General features: G+C 50.6%; 1 protein-coding gene and 1 long non-coding RNA gene across 10 annotated transcripts in view; one reads left to right on the plus strand and one right to left on the minus strand.

The window, feature by feature from the left end:
• The window catches only part of LOC125741620 (uncharacterized), a 38,463-nt gene extending 24,493 nt beyond the window's left edge, over window positions 1–13,970 (plus strand). Inside the window, exons 4-6 of one of the 2 annotated variants that reach the window (XR_007397819.1) lie at window positions 6,641–6,722; window positions 12,351–12,435; window positions 13,395–13,970. This is a non-coding gene — a long non-coding RNA (uncharacterized LOC125741620). Of the gene's footprint in view, window positions 1–6,640; window positions 6,723–12,350; window positions 13,363–13,394 lie in introns of those variants that run through there. The other variant, XR_007397820.1, reaches the window with a different exon arrangement.
• LOC125741608 (adhesion G protein-coupled receptor L1-like) overlaps window positions 1–24,598 on the minus strand; it is a 119,860-nt gene that overhangs the window by 53,651 nt on the left and 41,611 nt on the right. For all 8 annotated transcript variants that reach the window (XM_049012763.1, XM_049012762.1, XM_049012761.1 and 5 more), the window contains exon 2: window positions 7,905–8,069. In XM_049012763.1, coding sequence (XP_048868720.1) covers window positions 7,905–7,974 — 70 coding nt within the window. In that variant the 5' untranslated portion in view covers window positions 7,975–8,069. The remainder of the gene's footprint in view (window positions 1–7,904; window positions 8,070–24,598) is intronic.

Below are 24,598 nucleotides of genomic sequence, written 5' to 3' on the forward strand. Positions count from 1 at the left end.
GCTCAAAGCTCCTCCACAGACCTTAACACTGTCCATGCTCAAAGCTCCTCCACAAGCCTTAACACTGTCCATGCTCAAAGCTCCTCCACAGGCCTTAACACTGTCCATGCTCAAAGCCCCTCCACAGGCCTTAATACTGTCCATGCTCAAAGCCCCTCCACAGGCCTTAATACTGTCCATGCTCAAAGCTCCTCCACAAGCCTGAACACTGTCCATGCTCAAAGCTCCTCCACAGGCCTTAACACTGTCCATGTTCAAAGCTTCTGCACATGCCTAAATACTGTCCATGCTCAAAGCTCCTCCACAAGCCTTAACACTCTCCATGCTCAAAGCTCCTCCACAAGCCTTAACACTGTCCATGCTCAAAGCTCCTCCACAAGCCTTAACACTGTCCATGCTCAAAGCTCCTCCACAAGCCTTAACACTGTCCATGATCAAAGCTCCTCCACAGGCCTTAACACTGTCCATGTTCAAAGCTTCTGCACATGCCTAAATACTGTCCATGCTCAAAGCTCCTCCACAGACCTTAACACTGTCCATGCTCAAAGCTCCTCCACAGACCTTAACACTGTCCATGCTCAAAGCTCCTCCACAAGCCTTAACACTCTCCATGCTCAAAGCTCCTCCACAAGCCTTAACACTGTCCATGCTCAAAGCTCCTCCACAAGCCTTAACACTGTCCATGCTCAAAGCTCCTCCACAGGCCTTAACACTGTCCATGATCAAAGCCCCTCCACAGGCCTTAATACTGTCCATGCTCAAAGCTCCTCCACAAGCCTTAACACTGTCCATGCTCAAAGCTCCTCCACAAGCCTTAACACTGTCCATGCTCAAAGCTCCTCCACAGGCCTTAACACTGTCTATGCTCAAAGCTCCTCCACAGGCCTTAACACTGTCCATGCTCAAAGCTCCTCCACTGGCCATAACACTGTCCATGTTCAAAGTTCCTCCACAGGCCTTAACACTGTCCATGCTCAAAGCTCATCCACAGGCCTTAACACTGCCCTGGCAGTGACATCTGGAGATCCCTGCTCCAAAGCTCCTCTGAGGGTGAATGTGATAAAGAGGGTAGGATATGATGTTTAGCAGAAACCATGCAGGTGCCACTCTGACCTCATGCAAGCTGTTGCCTGAGAGTAGCATCTCTCCACCTCCTTCATAAATTAGACCCCCCCTTCATATGGAGTCTTCTCAGATCCAGACTTCCAGCCGCTGTCTTGGCATATAGGCCATTAGACTCACTGTGACAATGGGATCATCTTTGGGGGACTTGGGTTGCTGGAAGAGCCCCCCCACACACACACATCCCAGAAAACAAGCATAGCCATTTGCCCATAAACCTGTCTGAAATCTTTTACAATCATCAGAGTTCGATTCTGTCTCCATGTAACCACAGCAGAGAAGTAAAGCAGAAGATGATCAGCGTGGAGCCCTCAGCCCAGGGTTTGACGGGCAAGGAATAGAGCATCCCAGACAGAGGGCACGTCCGTGTGATTCCTGTAAAAATTTTAAGAGGAGCACTTAGAACGCTGTTCAGCTTCAGTGCACTGCCGTCCCTGCAGGACGCCCTAATCAGAGCATGGAAACCTGAGACGCAGACGGGTGGCATATAGCGATCGCGGCAAGTAATGCTGCCTCATGCAGTGAAATGCTTCTTCCTGGGCCTGGGAAACTGGAGCCGGGTCAGTGCCCGCTTGTCTGGAGATGTCCAGAACATCACGTATTAAAGATACCTTATCAACCGCCCGTCTGCCAGGTAGTGGGCAGGGAGGTCCGGGGAGCCTGGCGCCCGACTCACCTCACACAGCACTGTGGCCAGATGGGAGGTTGTGACTGGTCGATGCACAATCCTGTGGCCAGACGGGAGGCTGTAATTGGTCAATACGCAGCCTTCTGACCAGAGGGGAGGCAGACATTGGTCAATATGCAGCTCTGTGGCCACAGGGGAGACAGTGATTGGTCTATATAAAGCTTTGTGGCCAGACAGGAGGCTGTGTTTGGTATACAGTTAGCCAGTAGGCCTGGATTTTCTGATAGGGACAGCAAGAAAAGAATGGGAGTGAGTGCAGAGCTGCCAGAGTCCAGAGGCAACGAAGGGCATGAGAGAGAAGCACCGCCCTGAGGGCACCCAGCGGATGTGGGCCCTACCGTAGGTCCAGCGGGGCAATCACCATACGAAAGCATACCCTGAGAGAAGGACAGGCCCACAGAGCTACGCAGGGTCATGGACTGACACACACACACACACACACCCGAGCATTTGTTAACATGTCTGACGTCTGTGGAAATCATGCCTGGCTCACACTCAAACAAACCCCGTGTCTTTAAGTCTGGAGGCCAGATTCCCACCACGGAGGGGTCTGTGAGCCAGCTAGTGTGCAGAGTCACCCTAACACCGCCTGCCATCCTGTCTGTTGGGCACGCTGCACCGTGATTGGCTGTCTGGGGCTGACTGGCAGAGGTGCCTAAAGCGTGGTGGTGACCCCTCAGGTTGCTCTAATTTGCCCCCCTTTGCTTCGGAGTGGTTGATCTGTGATTTCCCCTATAGTGGCCTCTTCCTGAGTAATACATTCTCCTCTTATTGGTACTCACAGTCAAACAATCACATACACAATATCTCTCTGATAAGCGCTTTCACAGCACACAGTGACAGAGCTGCGTGCGGGACCCTCCAGAGGACCACCAGGGTAAAGGTGGGGGGGGGGGGGCTGCCCTGTCTACCTCCATTACTGGTCAGTAATTAAGAACCAGAGAAGGACTGATTGCTTCTGACTGCCTTTCAAAGCAGAGTAATTAAAGCCTGGAACTGCAGGAGGGAGAGGGAGCGAGAGAAGGGCCAGTATGCGGCTGGGTCACATGACCACCTGCTATCCTAATCCCGCACCAGGCCGGCACAGCTGCGACGCTTAGCTGTGACACCCTCCAGTGCAAGTGTGAGGCTGTCAGGAAGAGGGACTCTGTGTTTGGCTACTGTTTCAGTACAGGGGGTTGTGAGTTTGGCAAGATGTTGTCCAGCAGACAACATATTGGGCTCGCCATGTTGTGTGGTTCAGGTAATTGACGTGTGCATCCCGACCTCACCGCACATCAAGGGGCCGGGGGGAGAGCTCATTATCAGGGTGGGTGCTTTTGAGGTCAAACACCTACAGCCAAAGGTCACCCCTTCAGGAACCAGCCCAGCTGGAATGTCGACTGTGGCCACAAACCCAAAGTGGTTAAAAGGCTCTGAATGGGCCAGGGACCAGCCAACAGCGTGGAGCTGCCCCGAGATGGGGTACCAGCATAGCGCCCCTCCTCAGTGACACACGGGGGGGGGCAGGCCGGTCCCTGCTGACCCGCTAGGACGCAGCTGTCAGACATATGGCCTTACTCGGCCGTTAACCTCTTTGTGCACTGGGCTGTGTCGGCCCGAGCTGTGAGCCTGACAGCGCCGCCCTGCTGGTTCACGAGCCACGTGGAAGGTCTGGGCATCGATAAGCTGCCCCACCCAGCTTCTCTGTACCCCGAAAAAGCAAAGACACACCAGTTTAAAAAGTTGCTTTTTGACCGTCGTTGGAGTGAACATAAGAGTGTTAAAAGAGTGAACACCCTTTTGACCGGGGTGTCAAAAGGTTTTCTGCACTGGTACCCCAAAGGAGCAGCATGAAGGACAAATCCCAAGTAGGGAAAAATACAGCAGAGGGAAACACAGACGTGAAGATATATACGGACGTCCTGGAGCTAACCCTAACCTCTAACCCTAACCCCTAACCCTAACCCTAACCCTAACCCATAACCCTAACCCTAACCTGGAGCTGCTCCCCACCTGAGAGAACGCTGAAAGCCTGGCCATTAACCTTTCCCCCCCAGGCCCCCTCTTCGGCAGGGGGCTTTGAAGTGAGCGTCACACATGTGGGGATGGGGGGTGGGGGGCGTCAGTGCACGCGTGGCTGTCACATTCATAGTTGCAGCCCCCACTCAGGGGACAGTGATCTGCCTGCCCCCCCCAGTCTCTTCTACTGCCAGCTTGTCCTGCTTCCACATACCTGTCGCTCTCCCACTCTGTGGGACGCTGTTATGCCTGCCCCCCCCCAGGCACTGTGTGTCTCAGTGGGTCAGGACACCGTACCCTAGGGCTGTGCGATATAAACATCTCATCTCACGATATAAATGATCTCATAACCCCATAACAACGTATATTAACGTGGGCCGTGGCGGCTTAATGGTTAGGGAAGCGCACTTGTAATTGAAAGATTGCAGGTTCCAATCCCCGACCAGCAAGGCACCACTGAGGTACCCTGAGCGAGGTGCCGCCCCCACGCACTGCTCCCTGGGCGCTGAATTAGCTGCCCCCTGCACATTGTCACATATGTGTTAAATGTAGGGGACACATTGTGTTGTTGTGCTGTGGTGTGTCAACAATGACCACCGATCATCAAATTCTAAATTCATATCAAGGCTGCACCTCATATTTAGGGATTTTTTTCTATAGATCAATTGTGGTAGGAATTGGACAAGTATCTGCAAATAAACGGAAGTGAGGTCACAAATGTAAAGACAGCTGGGCTACTGAGCATGGAATGCGCTTACAGACACACAGACATTGAAATATTAATCAAAATTCGGCCAATAAAGAAATACGGAAAACCAAGGGGTGTTGCTTGCTTTTGGTGAAAGATATTACAGCCAGAAACTGAATATAAAGGCAACTTTACCGTGTGTCATGGTTAAACTCGAACGCACTTTCAGCTGTACCTCCTGCTTGATGTATGTGGGGATATGCGGATCTATACTGAAATAGTCCAGAAAGTGGGGTTTGAGTTTAACCTTAACTGCAGTAAATTTAGCTTTATATGCGGTTTTCCAGCCGTATCTTTCAGTGTCTGTGATATATTTCAGTGTCTGTGATATATTTCAGTGTCTGTGATATATTTCAGTGTCTGTATGTGTGCATTTCAGGTCCAATAGCTCAGCTGACTTCAAATGGACACTTAGGTTTATCCATGCCATCACGTCACAGCAAACAGCAAGTGGGCAAGTGTGGTGGGACTGCAAAACTATTGTGAGTGAGTCAATATGGTGCCCGAGGCAGCAGTGATACTGTACGCGGATCATAATGCAGTAACGACAGTGTATAGAAAGCCAGGTCCAGGGCCACACTGTGCAGAGGAATGGACAGAAGGAGCTGCCCCCTTTACCAGGACACCCCGTGTGTCAATCTCGCTGCTCTACCATCTGAAGACCGAATGTGTCTGGGGCCTCTCTGGAGCATCTCTGGGCTGTGTCTGAGGTAGCTCTGGGTCTCTCAGGACTGTGTCTGGGGCCTCTCTGGCCTGTGTCTTAGGCCTCTCTGGACTGTGTCTGAGGTCTCTCTGGACTGTGCCTGAGGCCTCTCTGGCCTGTGCCTGGGGCGTCTCTGGCCTGTGTCTGGGGCATCTCTGGCCTGTGTCTGGGGCGTCTCTGGCCTGTGTCTGAGGCGTCTCTGGCCTGTGTCTGAGGCCTCTCTGGCCTGTGTCTGAGGTGTCTCTGGCCTGTGTCTGAGGTCTCTCTGGCCTGTGTCTGAGGCCTCTCTGGCCTGTGTCTGGGGCGTCTCTGGCCTGTGTCTGAGGTGTCTCTGGCCTGTGTCTGAGGCCTCTCTGGACTGTGCCTGAGGCCTCTCTGGCCTGTGTCTGGGGCGTCTCTGGCCTGTGTCTGAGGTGTCTCTGGCCTGTGTCTGAGGTCTCTCTGGACTGTGCCTGAGGCGTCTCTGGCCTGTGTCTGGGGCGTCTCTGGCCTGTGTCTGAGGTGTCTCTGGCCTGTGTCTGAGGCCTCTCTGGACTGTGCCTGAGGCCTCTCTGGCCTGTGTCTGAGGCCTCTCTGGACTGTGCCTGAGGCCTCTCTGGCCTGTGTCTGGGGCGTCTCTGGCCTGTGTCTGAGGCGTCTCTGGCCTGTGTCTGAGGTCTCTCTGGACTGTGCCTGAGGCCTCTCTGGCCTGTGTCTGAGGTCTCTCTGGACTGTGCCTGAGGCCTCTCTGGCCTGTGTCTGAGGCCTCTCTGGACTGTGCCTGAGGCCTCTCTGGCCTGTGTCTGAGGCCTCTCTGGCCTGTGTCTGGGGCGTCTCTGGCCTGTGCCTGAGGCCTCTCTGGCCTGTGTCTGGGGCGTCTCTGGCCTGTGTCTGAGGCGTCTCTGGCCTGTGTCTGAGGTCTCTCTGGACTGTGCCTGAGGCCTCTCTGGCCTGTGTCTGAGGTCTCTCTGGACTGTGCCTGAGGCCTCTCTGGCCTGTGTCTGAGGCCTCTCTGGACTGTGCCTGAGGCCTCTCTGGCCTGTGTCTGGGGCGTCTCTGGCCTGTGTCTGGGGCGTCTCTGGCCTGTGTCTGAGGCGTCTCTGGCCTGTGTCTGAGGTCTCTCTGGACTGTGCCTGAGGCCTCTCTGGCCTGTGTCTGAGGTCTCTCTGGACTGTGCCTGAGGCCTCTCTGGCCTGTGTCTGGGGCGTCTCTGGCCTGTGTCTGAGGCGTCTCTGGCCTGTGTCTGGGGCACCTCTGTACTGTGTCTTGGGTTCCTCTGAACTGTGTTTGGGGAGTCTCTGTTAAGCGATGCACTGAAATTTTCACCAGACCATTTGGCTGAATGAATCTCAGAAGCTAAACTCTCACCTGCTCCCCTTCCCTCCCTCCCCCTCTGCAGCCGGCTGATTGGCATACTGCCCCCCTCCCCCACCAGTAATAGCCTGCAGATGGTGAGGTGATGCCCAACTGGCACCACTTAGGTAAGGTGCCCCTTTACCTCTCTGCATAGTGCTGCCATGCTGGGGTCACACACACACACACAGACACGGACACAGAGACACACACACACACACAGACGTACAGACACAGATACACACACACACAGATACACACACACACACACAGACAGACACACACACATACAGACACAGATACACACACACAGACACACACACACAGAAACAGAAACACACACACACAGACACACACACATACAGACACAGATACACACACACACACACACACAGACACACACACACAGAAACAGAAACACACACACACAGACGTACAGACACAGATACACACACACACAGACACACACACAGACAGACAAACACACATACAGACACAGATACACACACACACACACACACAGACACACACACACAGAAACAGAAACACACACACACAAACACACACACACACATACAGACACAGAAACACACACACACACATACAGACACAAACACAGACATAGACACACACACACAGGCAGACACACACACACATACAGACACAGAAACACACACACACACATACAGACACAAACACAGACATAGACACACACACACAGGCAGACACACACACACATACACACACAGACACACACACACATACAGACACAGACACACATACAGACACAGACACACAGATACACATAGACTTACAGACACGGATACACACACACACATAGGCGTACAAACATGGATACACACACACACACAAAGATACACAGACATAATTCATATCTTTGTGGCGACCATCTATTCATTTTTTGTAGGAAAAACTCTTAATCCCAAAAAAACAACTTTTGCCATAAGTAACCAAACAAAATACAAGGTTTTTGACATATTTAGTTTTTCGATTTTACCTACGGATTTTTGAGAGGACAATTGAGTTTCTGGGGCCCATGTTTCCAAAAAATGTCCCAAAGGTCAAAATAACAGGTCACATTAGATCACAAGTGCGGACATTTGGGCCCCACAACAATTCCCTTCGACACACACAGGTACACAGCCACACACCCTATGAAAGACATGCAGATATAACTGCCTCATATCCGTCTTATAATAATAAATATAATAAATATAATAACACGGTGAGGCAAAATTACCCTTCTTAACAACCACCTCCCTCCAAAAAGCACAGGGTGCAGTACCAACCTTGAGCAGAGGGGGCAATGTTGCTCAGTGTGAGGGCGCAGGTCCAGAGGATCCAGAGTGACAATGCCATGCTTGTGGGGCGGGTTGGGGTGTGGCCAATACAGGGTGGGCGTGGTCCGCGTTCTGATTGGCTCCTCCACTCGCACCCACACTGGGAGGGAGAGCCTGAGGAAAAATACACAATGAAGAAGAATATTTGTTTTATACAGCACAAAGTACCCTTCCTCAGCAAACTGTAGCTTGAAATGATAGTCAGTGTGCTGTATGTGTGTTTGTATGCAACAGCGACTGTGAAAGGATCGAAGATCCCCATCGACCCTCAATATCCTGTTGATTGCTTCCTAAGGGTTTTCTACACGGGTCAGGCTGCTGTGTGTGTCCATGCCCGTGTGTGTGAGTCTGTCTGCATGTGCAGCTCTGTGCAACTGACAGACAGGGCAGTGGAGTCACCCAGTCTGCTGAACAGAAGCCTCATTCTGTGTTTCTCCCTCCTTTGATTTCCCCTGTCTCTCCCTGCCTCCATGCCTAATGCCAGCCCTACTCCTCCTCCCAGGTTTCTCTCTCCTTTGACTCCCCTCTGTCTCTCCCTGCTTCCATGCCTAATGCCAGCCCTCCTTCTCCTCCTCTCAGGTTTCTCCCTCCTTTGACTCCCCTCTGTCTCTCCCTGATTCCATGCCTAATGCCAGCCCTCCTTCTCCTCCTCCCAGGTTTCTCCCTCCTTTGACTACCCTCTGTCTCTCCCTGCTTCCATGCCTAATACCAGCCCTCCTTCTCCTCCTCCCAGGTTTCTCCCTCCTTTGACTCCCCTCAATCTCTCCCTGCTTCCATGCCTAATGCCAGCCCTACTCCTCCTCTCAGGTTTCTCCCTCCTTTGACTCCCCTCTATCTCTCCTTGCCTCCATGCCTAATGCCAGCCCTCCTTCTCCTCCTCCCAGGTTTCTCCCTCCTTTGACTCCCCTCAATCTCTCCCTGCTTCCATGCCTAATGCCAGCCCTACTCCTCCTCTCAGGTTTCTCCCTCCTTTGACTCCCCTCTGTCTCTCCCTGCTTCCATGCCTAATGCCAGCCCTCCTTCTCCTCCTCCCAGGTTTCTCCCTCCTTTGACTCTCCTCTGTCTCTCCCTGCTTCCATGCCTAATGCCAGCCCTCCTTCTCCTCCTCCCAGGTTTCTCCTTCCTTTGACTCCCCTCTGTCTCTCCCTGCTTCCATGCCTAATGCCAGCCCTCCTTCTCCTCCTCCCAGGTTTCTCCCTCCTTTGACTCCCCTCTGTCTCTCCCTGCCTCCATGCCTAATGCCAGCCCTCCTCCTCCTCCTGGGTTTCTCCCTCCTTTGACTCCCCTCTGTCTCTCCCTGCCTACCTGACTAACACCAGCCTTCTTTCTCCTCCTCCCGGGTTTCTCCCTCCTTTGATTCCCCTCCATCTCTCCCTGCCCGCCTGACTAACATCAGCCCTCCTTCTCCTCCCAGGTTTCTCCCTCCTTGATTCCCCTCTGTCTCTCCCTGCCCACATGTCTAACATCAGCCCTCCTTCTCCTCCTCCCAGGTTTCTCCCTCCTTTGATTCTCCTCTGTCTCTCCCTGCCCCCATGTCTAACATCAGCCCTCCTTCTCCTCCTCCCTGGTGTTTCTCCCTAATTTTATTCCCCTCTGTCTCTCCCCACCCGCCTCACACTTGTTCTCCTTCTCCTCCCCATTAAATCTCTTGTCAGTGCTGTTTTCATCCACTGCTTCATTCCTGTGCTGATTCCTGTAGCTCCCAGCCAGTGCTAATGTGTATTAGCATGCTAAGCTGGGGTCCACTCAAAAACTGAGGCAGGACTAGAGGGGCTTGCAGGCTTTAGACGCTTCTGGATAAAACTGATTTATCTCAGCTAATTGCTGAGGGATTACCTGAAACTCCCCTCCCAATTCTTTGTTTAAAATTCAGCAACAGCAGTACACATAGCTATACACACATACACACACACACATATTTCCAGGGAAACTGCCCGTAGTAATCACAGTAGAAGTTGACCGCTATACCTCCTTTAATTAGCCAGATAGAAATTGACTACATTTCTGATATTACTGCGTATGGTTAATATGACAGGAGCTGATGATATCACTACCTGTAGTTAATATGTCATGAACTTATTGCATCACTATCTTTAGTTCATATTCTAAGAGCTGATGACATCACTGCCTATAGTCAAAACGTCAGGACCTTTACTTAATATTCCACTTGCTGATTGCATAGTGCCTTTACTCAATATGATAGGAGATGATGACATCATCATGGAAATGCCAGAAGTTGATGACATCATAGTGAAAATGACAAGAGTTGCCCACATTCTTCTTTATCACGGCCTTTGTTGAGGGACTGGGTGTCATTAGTCATTCTGCTCCCAGGTTCCACTGAAGCCTCCTGGTTCTGATGACCTTCACTGATATTTACCATCCTCTCTGGTGGCCTACTGAGACCAAAGAGAACACAGGCCCAAGCACTGAGATCAGAACCGGGTTACTTATGATGTTTGAGACAGCATGTATATGTGTGTGTGTGTGTGTATGTGTGTGTGGATTAGGTTTATATTACATTGTGGGGACCAAATTAAAAACATGTTATTTTGACGTTGTGGAGATTATTTTTCAGGTCCCCATAAAAATCTATGAATGCAATCAGAAAAGCAAAAATGGTAATAATACAAAGTTAATTTTCAAGAGGACAAATTAAAGTTATGGAACCAGGCACTCAGCAAGGTAGGGTTTAGGGGTGTGGCCATCCAGGTCATGTGACAAGCATACTCATCACACTGAGCCTTATTCCCGGCTGACATTTGTTTTCTCACTCACAGTAAACGCCCCCACACACAACTGTAGCCCGTCTATGACCTAACAACCATTTAATATATTCAAATTCATGTTTTTCCTGGTTTTGAGAGCCATCTCACTGCTTTCTGTCCACCCTATCGCTGTTGCTGGACCCACATCCCACATGCATCTTGGTTTTGGTTACCATCCCCTCTCATAGTTTCATTGTGGGAGGTCGTAGGTCAGCGACCCCTGCATGAGTGATTTAGCTGCACCCCCAAAGTGCAGGACACCTATGCAGCAAATAATGTGCCTTTTTTCTCGTCAATGGCATCAACGCATACTTCTACGCTGCGACTGTCCCAGCAGGCTGCATATTGATCTGCCTCACTGCCGTACCATCATGCACGAGTGTGTGCATTAGAGCAACTAGCATTTCAAAATAAAATGTGAATGGCACAACAAGCTAGCTGTCAGGATTAAATGCTCTTGTGTCCAGCTGCTGACTCGCTTAATAAGACATCCCCCTCCTCTGATTGGCTGCCCCACAGCAGCCAATCAGTGTGGTCCACCCTCTGGACACACCACCATTGTTTTCTCACCCTCCCTGCCACCGCTCTCCCTTAACGGCACAAAGTCACGCCTGTGCACCTCCACAGAGAGAAATACAGAGGAAGAGAGGACAGACTGGAGAAGGGAAGGACAAGGGGACAGAGAAGGTGCAGGATGGGAAGGGGGATGCTGGGTAAAGCTCACATCTGGAGAGTCAGTAAGGGCTTGGAAACCAAGCGTGACCTGCGCCAGTTACTTCAGACCCAAAGAACAGCTCACTGCGTGCTGACACGCTTTCACAGAACTGAACCTCGGGGTGCGCTTAGCTGAGTGCAGACGTATATGTGGGTTTTAAGCATAAACACACTCCCCGTGGGAAGAGCAGACTGAGCTTCTGTTTGGCATATCGCAAACTTTGGGCATCACAGTGTCCTGTTGTCCATGTAAGAGAAACCATCAAAATAAAACAAACTCTGTCTGCTAAATGAGTCAATCATCATGCTCGTGGGCATGTGGGTGCGTGCCCAAGGGGGCATGTGCACGAGTGTGTGAGCACTCCTTGGTATCTACGCATGAGTGTTTGCGTGTGTGCGAGTGATCGTGCAAACGACTGTAGGGAGGGGGTGCGTGCGTGTCACAGGCTGACAGGACGGACGCCAGCATCAGCACAAACAATGACAACTCCAAGGGAGTTCAGATGCACTGGCGGATCAAACCGGCGCAGAGCCAGAGATGAGTCATTACCATCAGAAAGAGAGACGCTGATAAAACTGGGAGGGAGGGAAGGAGGGAGGACAGGTAGCTAAAGGAGAGACGGAAGCGAGATAGGAGGAGGATGGCAGCAAGAGAGAAAGAGGGAGAGAGAGAGACGGCAGTGGTCTCACGTTCGCTGCTAGGCAACAGTCAGGATGGGAGCACATTGGGGGATTCTGATTGATAGTGATTCTCCAACATCTCCATTTCTCTCCCCGCACTGTTCAGTCATTACCTTTCCCTTCCTCCTCTCTGCCCTGACCTGTCCTTCTCTACCACCACCACCCCCCGGCACAGATCGCCCCTTTCCATCTCCCCCCTTGCTAACCCCTAGCCTCCTCCCTCCATTCTCAGGATCCAAGTCTGGCCCGCAAGGTGGATGTAGCCCTGCCCGCACATCGACCTGCACGCCGAGTATCGCCGGCAACGTCTCATGGAGGTCTGGACAGAAACCCGGCATGCACATATAACTGCAGCTACAGCAGTACGTGAGGTTACCATGTGCAGCTTTGCACCCCATACAATTATTTTCTCTTTCAAGTAAGATAAGCATTCATGCTCCTTGTTCTCTACTGTCTTTAGGATTTTAATACTGCATAGTTTTAACCCTGCTATGTCCATTTTGGATGTTATTTCATTATCAGGTCACCGCAACTACCTTTGCTCCATTACCAGCCAGTTAAAGCCATTGTCTTGTTATAAATATCTATGATTTTTTTACTTCATCATCACTGTGGTTTTGCACCTCCAGGGCTGTGGATTTCATTACTGGCGAGAGATTCGGGTGGCTCAGGCTTTCAGCAGGCCAAACACACACACACACACACACACACACACACACACACACACACACATACACTCACACACAGGGAGAATCACTGCAAATTATTATAAAATGCCAAGATCCAGATCCTAGGACTTAAAGTCACTGCATATGGTCAGACGCAGAATGATGACAGACTAAAGGCTATTAGTGCCTTTTTGTCAGCTGACCTTGCTGGCTAATCACATTAATTTATTGCATTCCTTCCTTACTCCAGTCCTCCAAATGCCCCTGAGCACCATTTACTGCACTACTACAGAGCAATGTTCTCAGTCCTATCTTCTGAGAGCCAAGAAGCTGTCAAACTCAAGCCAGCAGTTTGGTCAACTGGGACCAGGTGCCCTGTGGCCTCTCCATCCACCCATGCCCCCCATCCCTGCCTTCTTGTTCCTCATTCCCCTCTCAAGATGAAAGTATCCAAATGATCTGCTCCCTCAGACCCGAATCCTTTAGGTGGCATCCTTTAGGTGGTGTGTTGAATGGTGCAGAGAAAGAAGTAGCTCTGCGGTAGGCAGCCGGACAAAGCTCAAGGCTCTCCCTCCATCTCCACTCCTCTTCTGCACTCTGCTTTGTAGCTGTCCTGTTCTCCTGCCGAATCTGCCCCAGAGAGCCTTTGCTCTGAGGACGCCTGTGAGAAACAGGAGTGCCCAGAATCCCATCCAGACTCATGCTCCCTGTTCCCCACTCTACCTCCCTTCCACCTTCTCTCCATTCCCAGTTATCCTTTCATCTATACTAGGAGTTCCCCCAACTGTCCAAGTCATTCTCACACTGGGAGGGGTGACTACCAGCTAGCAGAGGGAGGGTGATACATGGTTCAAGGTTAGATGCTCACTAACTATTTCTTTCATGCATTCATATTTAACCAATAAAGAGTTGCAATGAGCCAGCAGTCTGTAATTATGTCTTTGTGGGGACATTTGGTCCCCACAATGAAATATAAATCTAATCCACGCACACAGACACACACAAGGACACACACACCTATAATCTAAGGGGAATTACTGTATGAGATACTGTCAAAACCATGTGACTTTGAAATGTGGAACGAAAAATTATGAAAACCCAGAAAAATTACTTTAATTAAACTGCATGCCGTTGATTATTTCGTACGTCTTTGCATTTTATACAATAAAATCTGTTCCCTGTGACGTTCTTTGAGAAACTACAACTTGATTGCAAGTATGAAAGATCCTCTCAGAAAAAACACACTCCTAGGTGCCAAGCCCAGATAAAAGGCTGGAAATAAATGTCTGAGGGGTGCTTTGCTGTTGCTTTCTCGTGACAGGGGCTTGGTCGCCACCACTCAAACTTTTCAGGTTTTTAAGCTCATCTACCAGTCTGTCAGCCGCCGTGCACCATGTGGGATGTGGCAGCAGAATGGTTGCACCTTGTGTCAATCACTTATCATTGGTCGGCACTAGAGCAGGACGGGGAGGGGATGGCTGAGGACTTGTCACATTCTGCCAGACTGAAAGGACTACCAGATGGAGAGCTCCTAGTGCAATCACCCATTTTTCAGTGTTGTCTTTATCCTCTTAGATTCCTGTTTTCCACACTCTGAGGCTATGAGTGATAGGTGATAAAGAAGTGTTTTGCTTCTCTCCTGCGTTTCCCCCAGAACATGGGCTGTTTGAGATGTCTTTGCTGTGCCCGGCATGAGCCCTTGAGCCCCAGTGATGCTTCTTTTCCAGAGGAGGCCAGGGAGCTCCTCTTCCAGCGACATGTTGTGAATTCCCGGAGTGTAAATGATGGATGCACGCTTTCCAACAGCACGGCAAGGGGTTGGCAAATGGAAGGATCTGGGCTGTTGGTTCCCATTGTAGCAGAACTGCAAACATCCCTCGAGGAATGTGACAAAACAACTTCTGTCGTATGCTGTGGGTGTATTATTTCAACAGAGCAAATGATTAATTCTGCTAATTGTATGAATTAAACCCACTAAATTCAATTAAATAAAGGCAGAATCCACCGAATCTATGGGTGATGGCATAGGAACATAACAGTAGCTCGCTAATTGGATAGTTCTGACAGGCAATCATACCTCCGAGGGTCTCCGGAATGCTGGTGCATTAAGCGCCTCCCTTCCAGTCATCATCACATGTGTTCAGATCGCCTGGTATTTCTCACAGTTAGCCAGGGGCCAAAAGTATGGGATCAAGTAGGCTACCGCCTCTTCCCAGCGACTAGCCAGCAACACGCAGCCTGCTTCCTGCTTTTGCAGTTGGTGTATGGAGAGGGTTATGCTGCCTTGGGAAGACAGGGAAGTGAAGTCCGGCCTCCATACTCATCTCTTAAGTCATGGAGTGCAACATCATAGCTAAGCCAGGCTAAGACTTCATCCAATGGGAGGGATGATTTTGAACTCCCCGCATCTGACACAGACTCACCAACACGAACTGACACAAACAATTCCAGAAAGGAAAACACCTGTCCTCAGGGCAGGATACAACGTCCTTGTGTCAGCTGTGCAGCAGTGATCCAGAGCCCAGCCGGTACACACACGTGTGTCCTTATGTCCACAGCAATCGCGAGCCGTTCCAGAGCCCAGCCGGTACACACACGTGTGTCCTTGTGTCCAGCAATCGCGAGCCGTTCCAGAGCCCAGCCGGTACACACATGTGTGTCCTTGTGTTCAGCAATTGCGAGCCGTTCCAGAGCCCAGCCGGTACACACACGTGTGTCCTTGTGTCCACAGCAATCGCGAGCCGTTCCAGAGCCCAGCCAGTACACATGTGTGTGTCCTTGTGTCCACAGCAATCGCGAGCCGTTCCAGAGCCCAGCCAGTACACACGTGTGTGTCCTTGTGTCCACAGCAATCGCGAGCCGTTCCAGAGCCCAGCCGGTACACACACGTGTGTCCTTGTGTCCACAGCAATCGCGAGCCGTTCCAGAGCCCAGCCAGTACACATGTGTGTGTCCTTGTGTCCACAGCAATCGCGAGCCGTTCCAGAGCCCAGCCGGTACACACACGTGTGTCCTTGTGTCCACAGCAATCGCGAGCCGTTCCAGAGCCCAGCCGGTACACACATGTGTGTCCTTGTGTCCAGCAATCGCGAGCCGTTCCAGAGCCCAGCCGGTACACACAGGTGTGTCCTTGTGTCCACAGCAATCGCGAGCCGTTCCAGAACCCAGCCGGTACACACATGTGTGTCCTTGTGTCCACAGCAATCACGAGCCATTCCAGAGCCCAGCCGGTACACACACATGTGTCCTTGTGTCCACAGCAATCGCGAGCCGTTCCAGAGCCCAGCCGGTACACACACGTGTGTCCTTGTGTCCACAGCAATCGCGAGCCGTTCCAGAGCCCAGCCAGTACACACGTGTGTGTCCTTGTGTCCACAGCAATCGCGAGCCGATCCAGAGCCCAGCCGGTACACACGTGTGTGTCCTTGTGTCCACAGCAATCGCGAGCCGTTCCAGAGCCCAGCCGGTACACACATGTGTGTCCTTGTGTCCACAGCAATCGCGAGCCGTTCCAGAACCCAGCCGGTACACACATGTGTGTCCTTGTGTCCACAGCAATCACGAGCCATTCCAGAGCCCAGCCGGTACACACAGGTGTGTCCTTGTGTCCACAGCAATCACGAGCCTTTCCAGAGCCTAGCCGGTACACACATGTGTGTCCTTGTGTCCACAGCAATCACGAGCCGTTCCAGAGCCCAGCCGGTACACACAGGTGTGTCCTTGTGTCCACAGCAATCACGAGCCTTTCCAGAGCCTAGCCGGTACACACACGTGTGTCCTTGTGTCCACAGCAATCGCGAGCCGTTCCAGAGCCCAGCCGGTACACACGTGTGTCCTTGTGTCCAGCAATCGCGAGCCATTCCAGAGCCCAGCCAGTACACACACGTGTGTCCTTGTGTCCACAGCAATCGCGAGCCGTTCCAGAGCCCAGCCGGTACACACACGTGTGTCCTTGTGTCCACAGCAATCGCGAGCCGTTCCAGAGCCCAGCCGGTACACACATGTGTGTCCTTGTGTCCAGCAATCGCGAGCCGTTCCAGAGCCCAGCCGGTACACACATGTGTGTCCTTGTGTCCACAGCAATCACGAGCCATTCCAGAGCCCAGCCGGTACACACACATGTGTCCTTGTGTCCACAGCAATCACGAGCCGTTCCAGAGCCCAGCCGGTACACACAGGTGTGTCCTTGTGTCCACAGCAATCACGAGCCTTTCCAGAGCCTAGCCGGTACACACACGTGTGTCCTTGTGTCCACAGCAATCGCGAGCCGTTCCAGAGCCCAGCCGGTACACACGTGTGTGTCCTTGTGTCCACAGCAATCGCGAGCCGTTCCAGAGCCCAGCCGGTACACACATGTGTGTCCTTGTGTCCACAGCAATCGCGAGCCGTTCCAGAACCCAGCCGGTACACACATGTGTGTCCTTGTGTCCACAGCAATCACGAGCCGTTCCAGAGCCCAGCCGGTACACACAGGTGTGTCCTTGTGTCCACAGCAATCACGAGCCTTTCCAGAGCCTAGCCGGTACACACACGTGTGTCCTTGTGTCCACAGCAATCGCGAGCCGTTCCAGAGCCCAGCCGGTACACACACGTGTGTCCTTGTGTCCAGCAATCGCGAGCCGTTCCAGAGCCATGTGTTCACAGAAATTGTGAGCTGTTCAAGAGGCCAGCCGGTACGTGCATGAGCTGTTCCTCCACTCAATGCCACAACGCCAGCTGAACACCCCTCAAAGCTCAGAATGGCTGTTTCATAAAACCCTCAAGCTTTAACAAGGCCATCTTTCATTAACCTTTGTTTAAGCTCACAGATTACTTAGCCTACATTTACAGTTTAACACAGAAAGGCCAGCTGAGAACTAATTATCTCTAGCAAACAAAGACTCAGGTTGGTCTAAATGTGGACCGCAGTAAAATCCTTCCAATACCATATACAAAACTGGGGTGGAGGACCCCTCTCCCCCTTGTCAATGGCCAGCAAGCCAGAGGGTGTTGGGAGTGGGGGGGAGGGTAAAGCAGTTTCTCCATCTTTTGTGATTTCCCTGAGATGTCAGGACACGCCGCCGACCCGCTCACACCCAGTATACTTTTATAGTCACATGATTGCCAGCCTAATCGGCCCAGGCAGTGATAAAACTTTATTAGTTTGTTATTTTCTGGCTTGTCAGAGATCAATAGGGTAATAAATAAGGCCTGCTCTACGTCCTTCGTTAATAAAAACACTTCTCCAGACACTTATCCCTGAGTGGTGAAAATGCCTTCGGATTAGTCAGCTATTTTTCTGATGACAACAAGCATTTCCATACAGAATCCTACTGGCTGGCGGCCGGGAGCAGCGAGCTCTGACTGGCGGCCGGGAGCAGCGAGCTTTGACTGGCGGCCAGGAGCAGCGAGCTCTGACTGGCGGCCGGGAGCAGCGAGCTCTGACTAGCGGCCGGGAGCAGCGAGCTCTGACTGGCGGCCGCATTGTTCCTCTCTGCTCACATTTCAAACTCTCCACTTCTGCACTGGCGTTTACCAACCATTACCATAGCAAGGTGGTTAACGGTAGAGACCTTCTGGGGTCGAACCCTGTTATCCTCAAGCAGCAGGAATTTATATTAATGTACCAAAGGTCCAATAATTGTGCTTATTTCTCTTGCCTGAGGTTCCCACTCTCGTGTTCATTTAATGTGCAGGCATTTTACTTTATCCAATTATTGACTGAATAAAGTAATTGATCTCCCCCATAGCATTGAAGACACCATTTAGCAAAAAACACAAAATGTAAAAATGTACTAAATAAAATACTAAAGAACATGTTAAAAAATGAAATTTACTTACAGGCTTATGTTGCCTTTTCGCATCAGAACCATGAACTGTATGTATTTTGGGTATTTTCTGCTTAAGTCAGTATTTACTTAAGGTGGTTCTACAGTTCAGAAATGCCTGTATTAATTATTCTTTAAGGTCTATAAAATAACTGGGAGACTTAGCCTGTTATGTCCCACTTTGAACCATAACACGAAGTGAGATCCTGACTCGGGGGGCAGATGTAGCAGGATTCCCCATACAGCTTTTCCCCTAAAAAAATATGCCGTGTCACATGGTTCTGCTTGCAGTCAGTGGGCTCTCACGGAATGCATAAGGAATGTCTATTATAGTTAACCACACCACACATATTTATCATCAGCGGGCTCATAAATCACAAAGAGAACCAGTTTTTGCCACTTGGATAATAAACATCAGAGAACAATCAACAGAGAAGGATGCTTGATTGCAAGATCAACAGGCATGGAGAGCAAACCCAATGGCCACATACAACAGGGCCAACAGCCACGGACAGCAAGGTCAATGGACACAGACAGCAGGGTCAACAGCCACATACAACAGGGCCAACAGCCACGGACAGCAAAGTCAACGGACACAGACAACAGGGTCAACAGCCACATACAACAGGGCCAATAGCCACGGACAGCAAAGTCAACGGACACAGACAACAGGGTCAACAGCCACATACAACAGGGCCAACAGCCACGGACAGCAAGGTCAATGGACACAGACAGCAGGGCCAACAGCCATGAACAGCAAAGTCAATGGACACAGACAGCAGGGTCAACGGCCACGGACAGCAAGGTCAACGGACACAGACAGCAGGGCCAACAGCCACGGACATCAAGGTCAACGGACACAGACAGCAGGGTCAACAGCCATGAACAGCAAGGTCAATGGACACAGACAGCAGGGCCAACAGCCATGAACAGCAAGGTCAACGGACACAGACAGCAGGGTCAACAGCCATGAACAGCAAGGTCAACGGATACAGACAGCAGGGTCAACAGCCATGAACAGCAAGGTCAACAGACACAGACAGCAGGGTCAACGGCCACATACAACAGGGTCAACAGCCACGGACAGCAAAGTCAATGGACACAGACAGCAGGGTCAACAGTCACGAACAACAGGGCCTGTTACATCATAATAATCATTAATATGCATGTGTCGGGGGGTAAGGTGGAGATAATCATCCCATATCTTTGCAGTGGTCCCATATCAACAATTATATCATGTTATATCAGTCATAATACCCATCGTAAATGTTACAATCTACTTACTTAGTCAATTCTGTAGTATTTGGAACAAGTTGAGTCCTGAGCTACAAAAACAACCCATCCAGAAAGCATGACCTCAACAAGGGACACACCATCTCCCAGAGGGGTGTACTTTCTCCGCAAGGACCATACCACTGACGTACAGGTAGCAGTGATCTGCACTGCAATCATTTATTCCCCATTTAGAGGACCTGGGAGATTCCTGGAAACACACAGCGGTACTCACACAGCAGGAGATTCCGTTTCCATAGTGTGCAGTAAACACATGCAAACACCAATGTGTTACACCCCCCCTGCCACAGTGGTGCCCACTGGCAGGCAGATGAGCAGTGTTTAAAGACCAAGCAGTCAGATACTCATCTGCTTCTCACACTCTCTGCACTGAGAATCACGGAGTCAGCAGTCTGCTAGCAATCACATCGGCCGCTCACGCCAGGGATCCTGCTGCGGGATCATAATTCCCAGGGTGCTTTTCACCAGCTACGTGTCTTTGTATTCCAATATCAAGAATTCATGGGAAATGGGTGGTTATACAATGTAAAATGGTTAGGGGGGGGCGGGAGGCTGCGTATTTCAGTGCAGATACCATGACACAGGAATGTAATGTTCGCTGGTGTGGGGATCAGAGATGAAACATGACTGATCTGTGGACTGGCTGCCCTCCCCATGGGGTCCCAGAGCGGAGTGCATGCTATGGCAGAAGGAGGTCGGCTCATCTCCGGCTCCATCTTAAAAGGGTTTCGCTGGCAGTAAACAAGGCGCGATCGACGCTGGCGGAATCCCCTCCTGAGGGACTCACGAAGACCGCATTCACAATCTGAATCCGTTGGGCAGTGCCGCGCTGACGCTGATGCACCCCAGCAAAGAGGCAGGTAACCTCAGAAGGCAGCACGCAGATTCATGCAAATGTCCCAGGCCCATACATTTGTTAAGTAAATAAACATTTGCAAGGGGCAGAGATGACACGCCCTCTCTCCCGAGGAGCCTGGTCCCAGGACACCCCCCACAGGTGGGCATTTCCGTACACTGTGCAACAACGTCCGTAAATAACGCTAGATTTTAAAATACGACCTGCACTGACTCCCAAGAGCCAAGCCAGACTTATGGGCTCAGGAGTCGGGTTATCGTGTGACATGACAGCGGGGGGCTTGCGGGAAGATGTGTGGCTCATGAGGGAAGGGTGAGGGCCCCCACATTAATGGCTGGCTGGAGAGTGTCCCAAAATCTCTGCCTGATACTTCTGAGTTCAAGCGGCTGGGAGAGGCTGCTGCTCCCCCCCCCCACAGGGGATAGGGGGCGCCAATATCAACACTGGGGGTGCTGTATTCTTACGCATGAGAGGAGGCCCGAGGGCAGCGAGACTCCAGAGATTTTGGGTAGAGTACCGCCATGGCTGGTTTATTTTTAAAATGTGCAAAATCCACAAAAGCAACATCAGTGTGTTCCAGGGTAGCATAGTGTGTTACGCCGAGCTGCATCTCGGTCGCACACCTTTCACTGTCATTGCACACATGTACCTGCGAGGAGTGAATCCAGCGGGAGCCCAGGGCGTCGCGGTAAGGAGCCTCATTCCGGCTCTCCTGACACCACAGGCCTTTATAGACCAGCCTTGTTAACGTTAAAATGTGTTGCGGCAACAGGTCTTCTGGGGAAATGGAAGGAGCCCTGTGGTCTGAGGAGAGACCCAGCAGGAGGAACAGGCCCGTCAAAGGCTGCTCAAAGTCTCCGGGAGAGAGTCGCGATCATCTCGAAGTGCATGTCAAAACTCCCAGAAGGCCATGGTGCTGGTACCACCCCCCACAGGGGAAGACGGCCTGCAGATTACCTGCTGCATCAGCTGCTTTGCCCCTCTCAAAGCAGAATTGTGTTACCGGTCATTTTGGAAATATGACCTCCTCCGGGTGCTGACAGGCGCAAAGAGAAAAGCGACCCCTTCAGGCAGCTACGGGTTGCCACAGTTGCTGTGCTGTGTTGTGTAACTGCACAAACACACCATCTCTCACCATCCGAGGAGACCTGGACAGACCTTTATAGGCCTGTATACGCAGTGAGATGTTTTCTCAGGAGCCACTTCAAGGCTGGTTACTCTGTTCACGCAGCAAATCAGCAGCAAGTTCTCCTACTGAGCCCTCTGGAAAGCCGTCAGTCACACGTCTGGGCCCCCAGCCTCAGAGTGCGCACCAGGGTCCTGCGTCATGTGGCCTTCTGCACCATGCCGGAGCCTTCCCAGCTCTCAGAGTATGATGCCTGGCATTTACATTCACAGCCAATCAGTGCTTGCATTGTTAGGACACGGCGTCTGTGCTAATCATCGGCACAATTGAAAGACGGGGACCCCAACACAAGAAACCAATTTCATGCTGAAAGTCCTCTTTCTTTGTTCCCTGATGCTGTTTATAACTCAGCACTTTAGGCAACACAGATGATCCATTTCCCAGGTATTTCCAGTGTTACCCTAAATTACTACAGTTAAAAAGCTGAGGGAGAAAGGCCTACCAAGCCCTCCTCCCTGCTCTGGGGCATGAGCTCCCGCCTGCAAACCCGCGTATGTAGGCCGCCCCCTTCATGTGAAGTCAGGAATGACTTCATGACCCCCTGCTGCTCTGTTACTGTGTTGTTGCCGATTTCCATATGCAGAGCTGGATTTGCATTTACTATGCTTACTCCCTGAACCTGGTCCTGTACTGCGGACTCTGGTTTACACTGGTTATCTGCTGTATTCCAGGCACACAGAATAAAATACGCGTCAAGGCAGTTAATTCACAGCGGCACCATACACGCGACTGGAGAAGTTTCCAGACAGCCGTGCACCGGGGCAGTGTTGAGCCCGCCTGGCGACCCTGACAGCGAGGTGCAGGGGGCTGCGCTGGGGGCTCACCGCCTGCCCCACCGCCCTGACCCTGTCAGCCGGCGTTAGCAGCTGTCAGAGACACCACCGGCCCCTGCTGGAAGTGTGCGCCCTCGTTTATCCGGGCCTAACGACTTGCCCTCTCCCTGGCAAAAGGTCAAGCCCCAAGTCTAGGAGCGGACAGGCGTGACGGCAGGCGGAGGGGCGGGGGCTGTGCCGGGCTGCCCGCACGGGTAATATAGCAACCCAGCTTGGTGCTCATGACTGCGCTACGGCTGGATGATTTATCGATTTGAAATAGAAATCGCGATTTGAGACAACGCGATTAGCAAATCGCAAAGGCTACGATTTAGGATATGCATTATACAGCACGTCGGACCCAGGGTTTGAAACTGCAGTGAGAATAGTTTGACAGATTCATGCCGTGCTCCGTGTGTGACAGTCATTCTCACCAATCACAAGCGTCGTGCTTCCGCGTGCCAGTTATGCTCACCAATCAGAAGCAGCCCAAGAAGGTGTGCAGGCCCACAAACAGCAAACATGTGAAACCCAAAGAAAGTGTTACATTCGCGGTGCGGAAAAAATACTGATTCCGCTACTGAGCTTTAAGTGAATTGCCTTCCTATTTCATGGTCTGAGATTGTTTCAGAAAGGTCCTATCATTAAGAACCGACGAGCTCCTTTTAAACACCAGCGTCGATATTCTTCAGCGTATCACACCTTTTGTTTTTGTTAATAGGCAATATCATTAGCATACCGCTAACCCATCAAAACAACAATGAAACAGTCAGTAATTCTCACAGCAGCGGAGTCGGTGACCCCCAAAAAACCATAAAACTCAATGCAGTCGTGTTTATATAATATGTTTTTGTGCTTATTAATTTAACTATTTCCAAAGATTAATCTTAATCCCACAACAGTGATAAAATAAAACCCTCGCTTTAACATAAATACTGAAAGAATAGATCGCTTTAATCGCTATTACAGTTGGGTATGGGCATGCGGTCTTATTTAGAAAAGATACGCATATAATGTTTATTCATTCGTTTTGTATTTGTCCGAGTAACAGAGCAAAGGAATGATAAGCCGCTTCTGTCGAAAACTGCATTTTACTTCTCATTTCAAATAACATACAGGGTTGGCAACTTTGGCCAGCTGCATGGAGTGAGATTTTCTGTTTTCTGTTCTGCATATACATTTACACGTATGTAAGTCTGAAGGGTTTGCAAACTGCCGTAACGTGTTTGATGCAGCTAATTTTATGTTCAGAATGGAATATATATTTGCCCGAAGATGTCTTGCGTGAGAGTTTGACAGTTTGCAACCCTGAACACGTACGATTTTTTTTTTCTTTAACCTGAATTGATTTGTATATAAAATAATAGTATACAGTTGTTCAAATGCAGAAACTTCGACCAACATGAAATCTTGTCCATTTATTCAACATTTTATAAAATGCGTACTACGTTTAAAAATTTCCAGCTATACAGTTTCAGGACAGAATAGCCACTCTTATGAACATTACAGCTTTTTGTTAGCTGCTGTTATTCACACTAATAATAACACATTAGCGTAAACAAAAGGACTGCATACACCGAAGTAGTTCTTGCTTGTTCATTGGCGTGGGAAAAGGCGGTTCTAGTGCTATTAGGCGGTAATCAACGTTACCTGCAAGATCGCTATTTTTATTTGTGCTGCAATTGTTTTCATTTTTACTTTATTTAACTTGACACACCGCATCTTTAAATTATCATCCTTGTATTAGAATATAGACTAGTTAATATCGATGGTATCTCATGCTGCGTCATAATGTTTTAAAATTACTAGACACTGAATATTGAACTGAGACTTGACATAAAAAAAAATTGCAAATAAA

This window comes from Brienomyrus brachyistius, chromosome 5 (genome assembly GCF_023856365.1).
Source record: "Brienomyrus brachyistius isolate T26 chromosome 5, BBRACH_0.4, whole genome shotgun sequence".
NCBI classification, from domain to species: Eukaryota; Metazoa; Chordata; class Actinopteri; order Osteoglossiformes; family Mormyridae; genus Brienomyrus; species Brienomyrus brachyistius.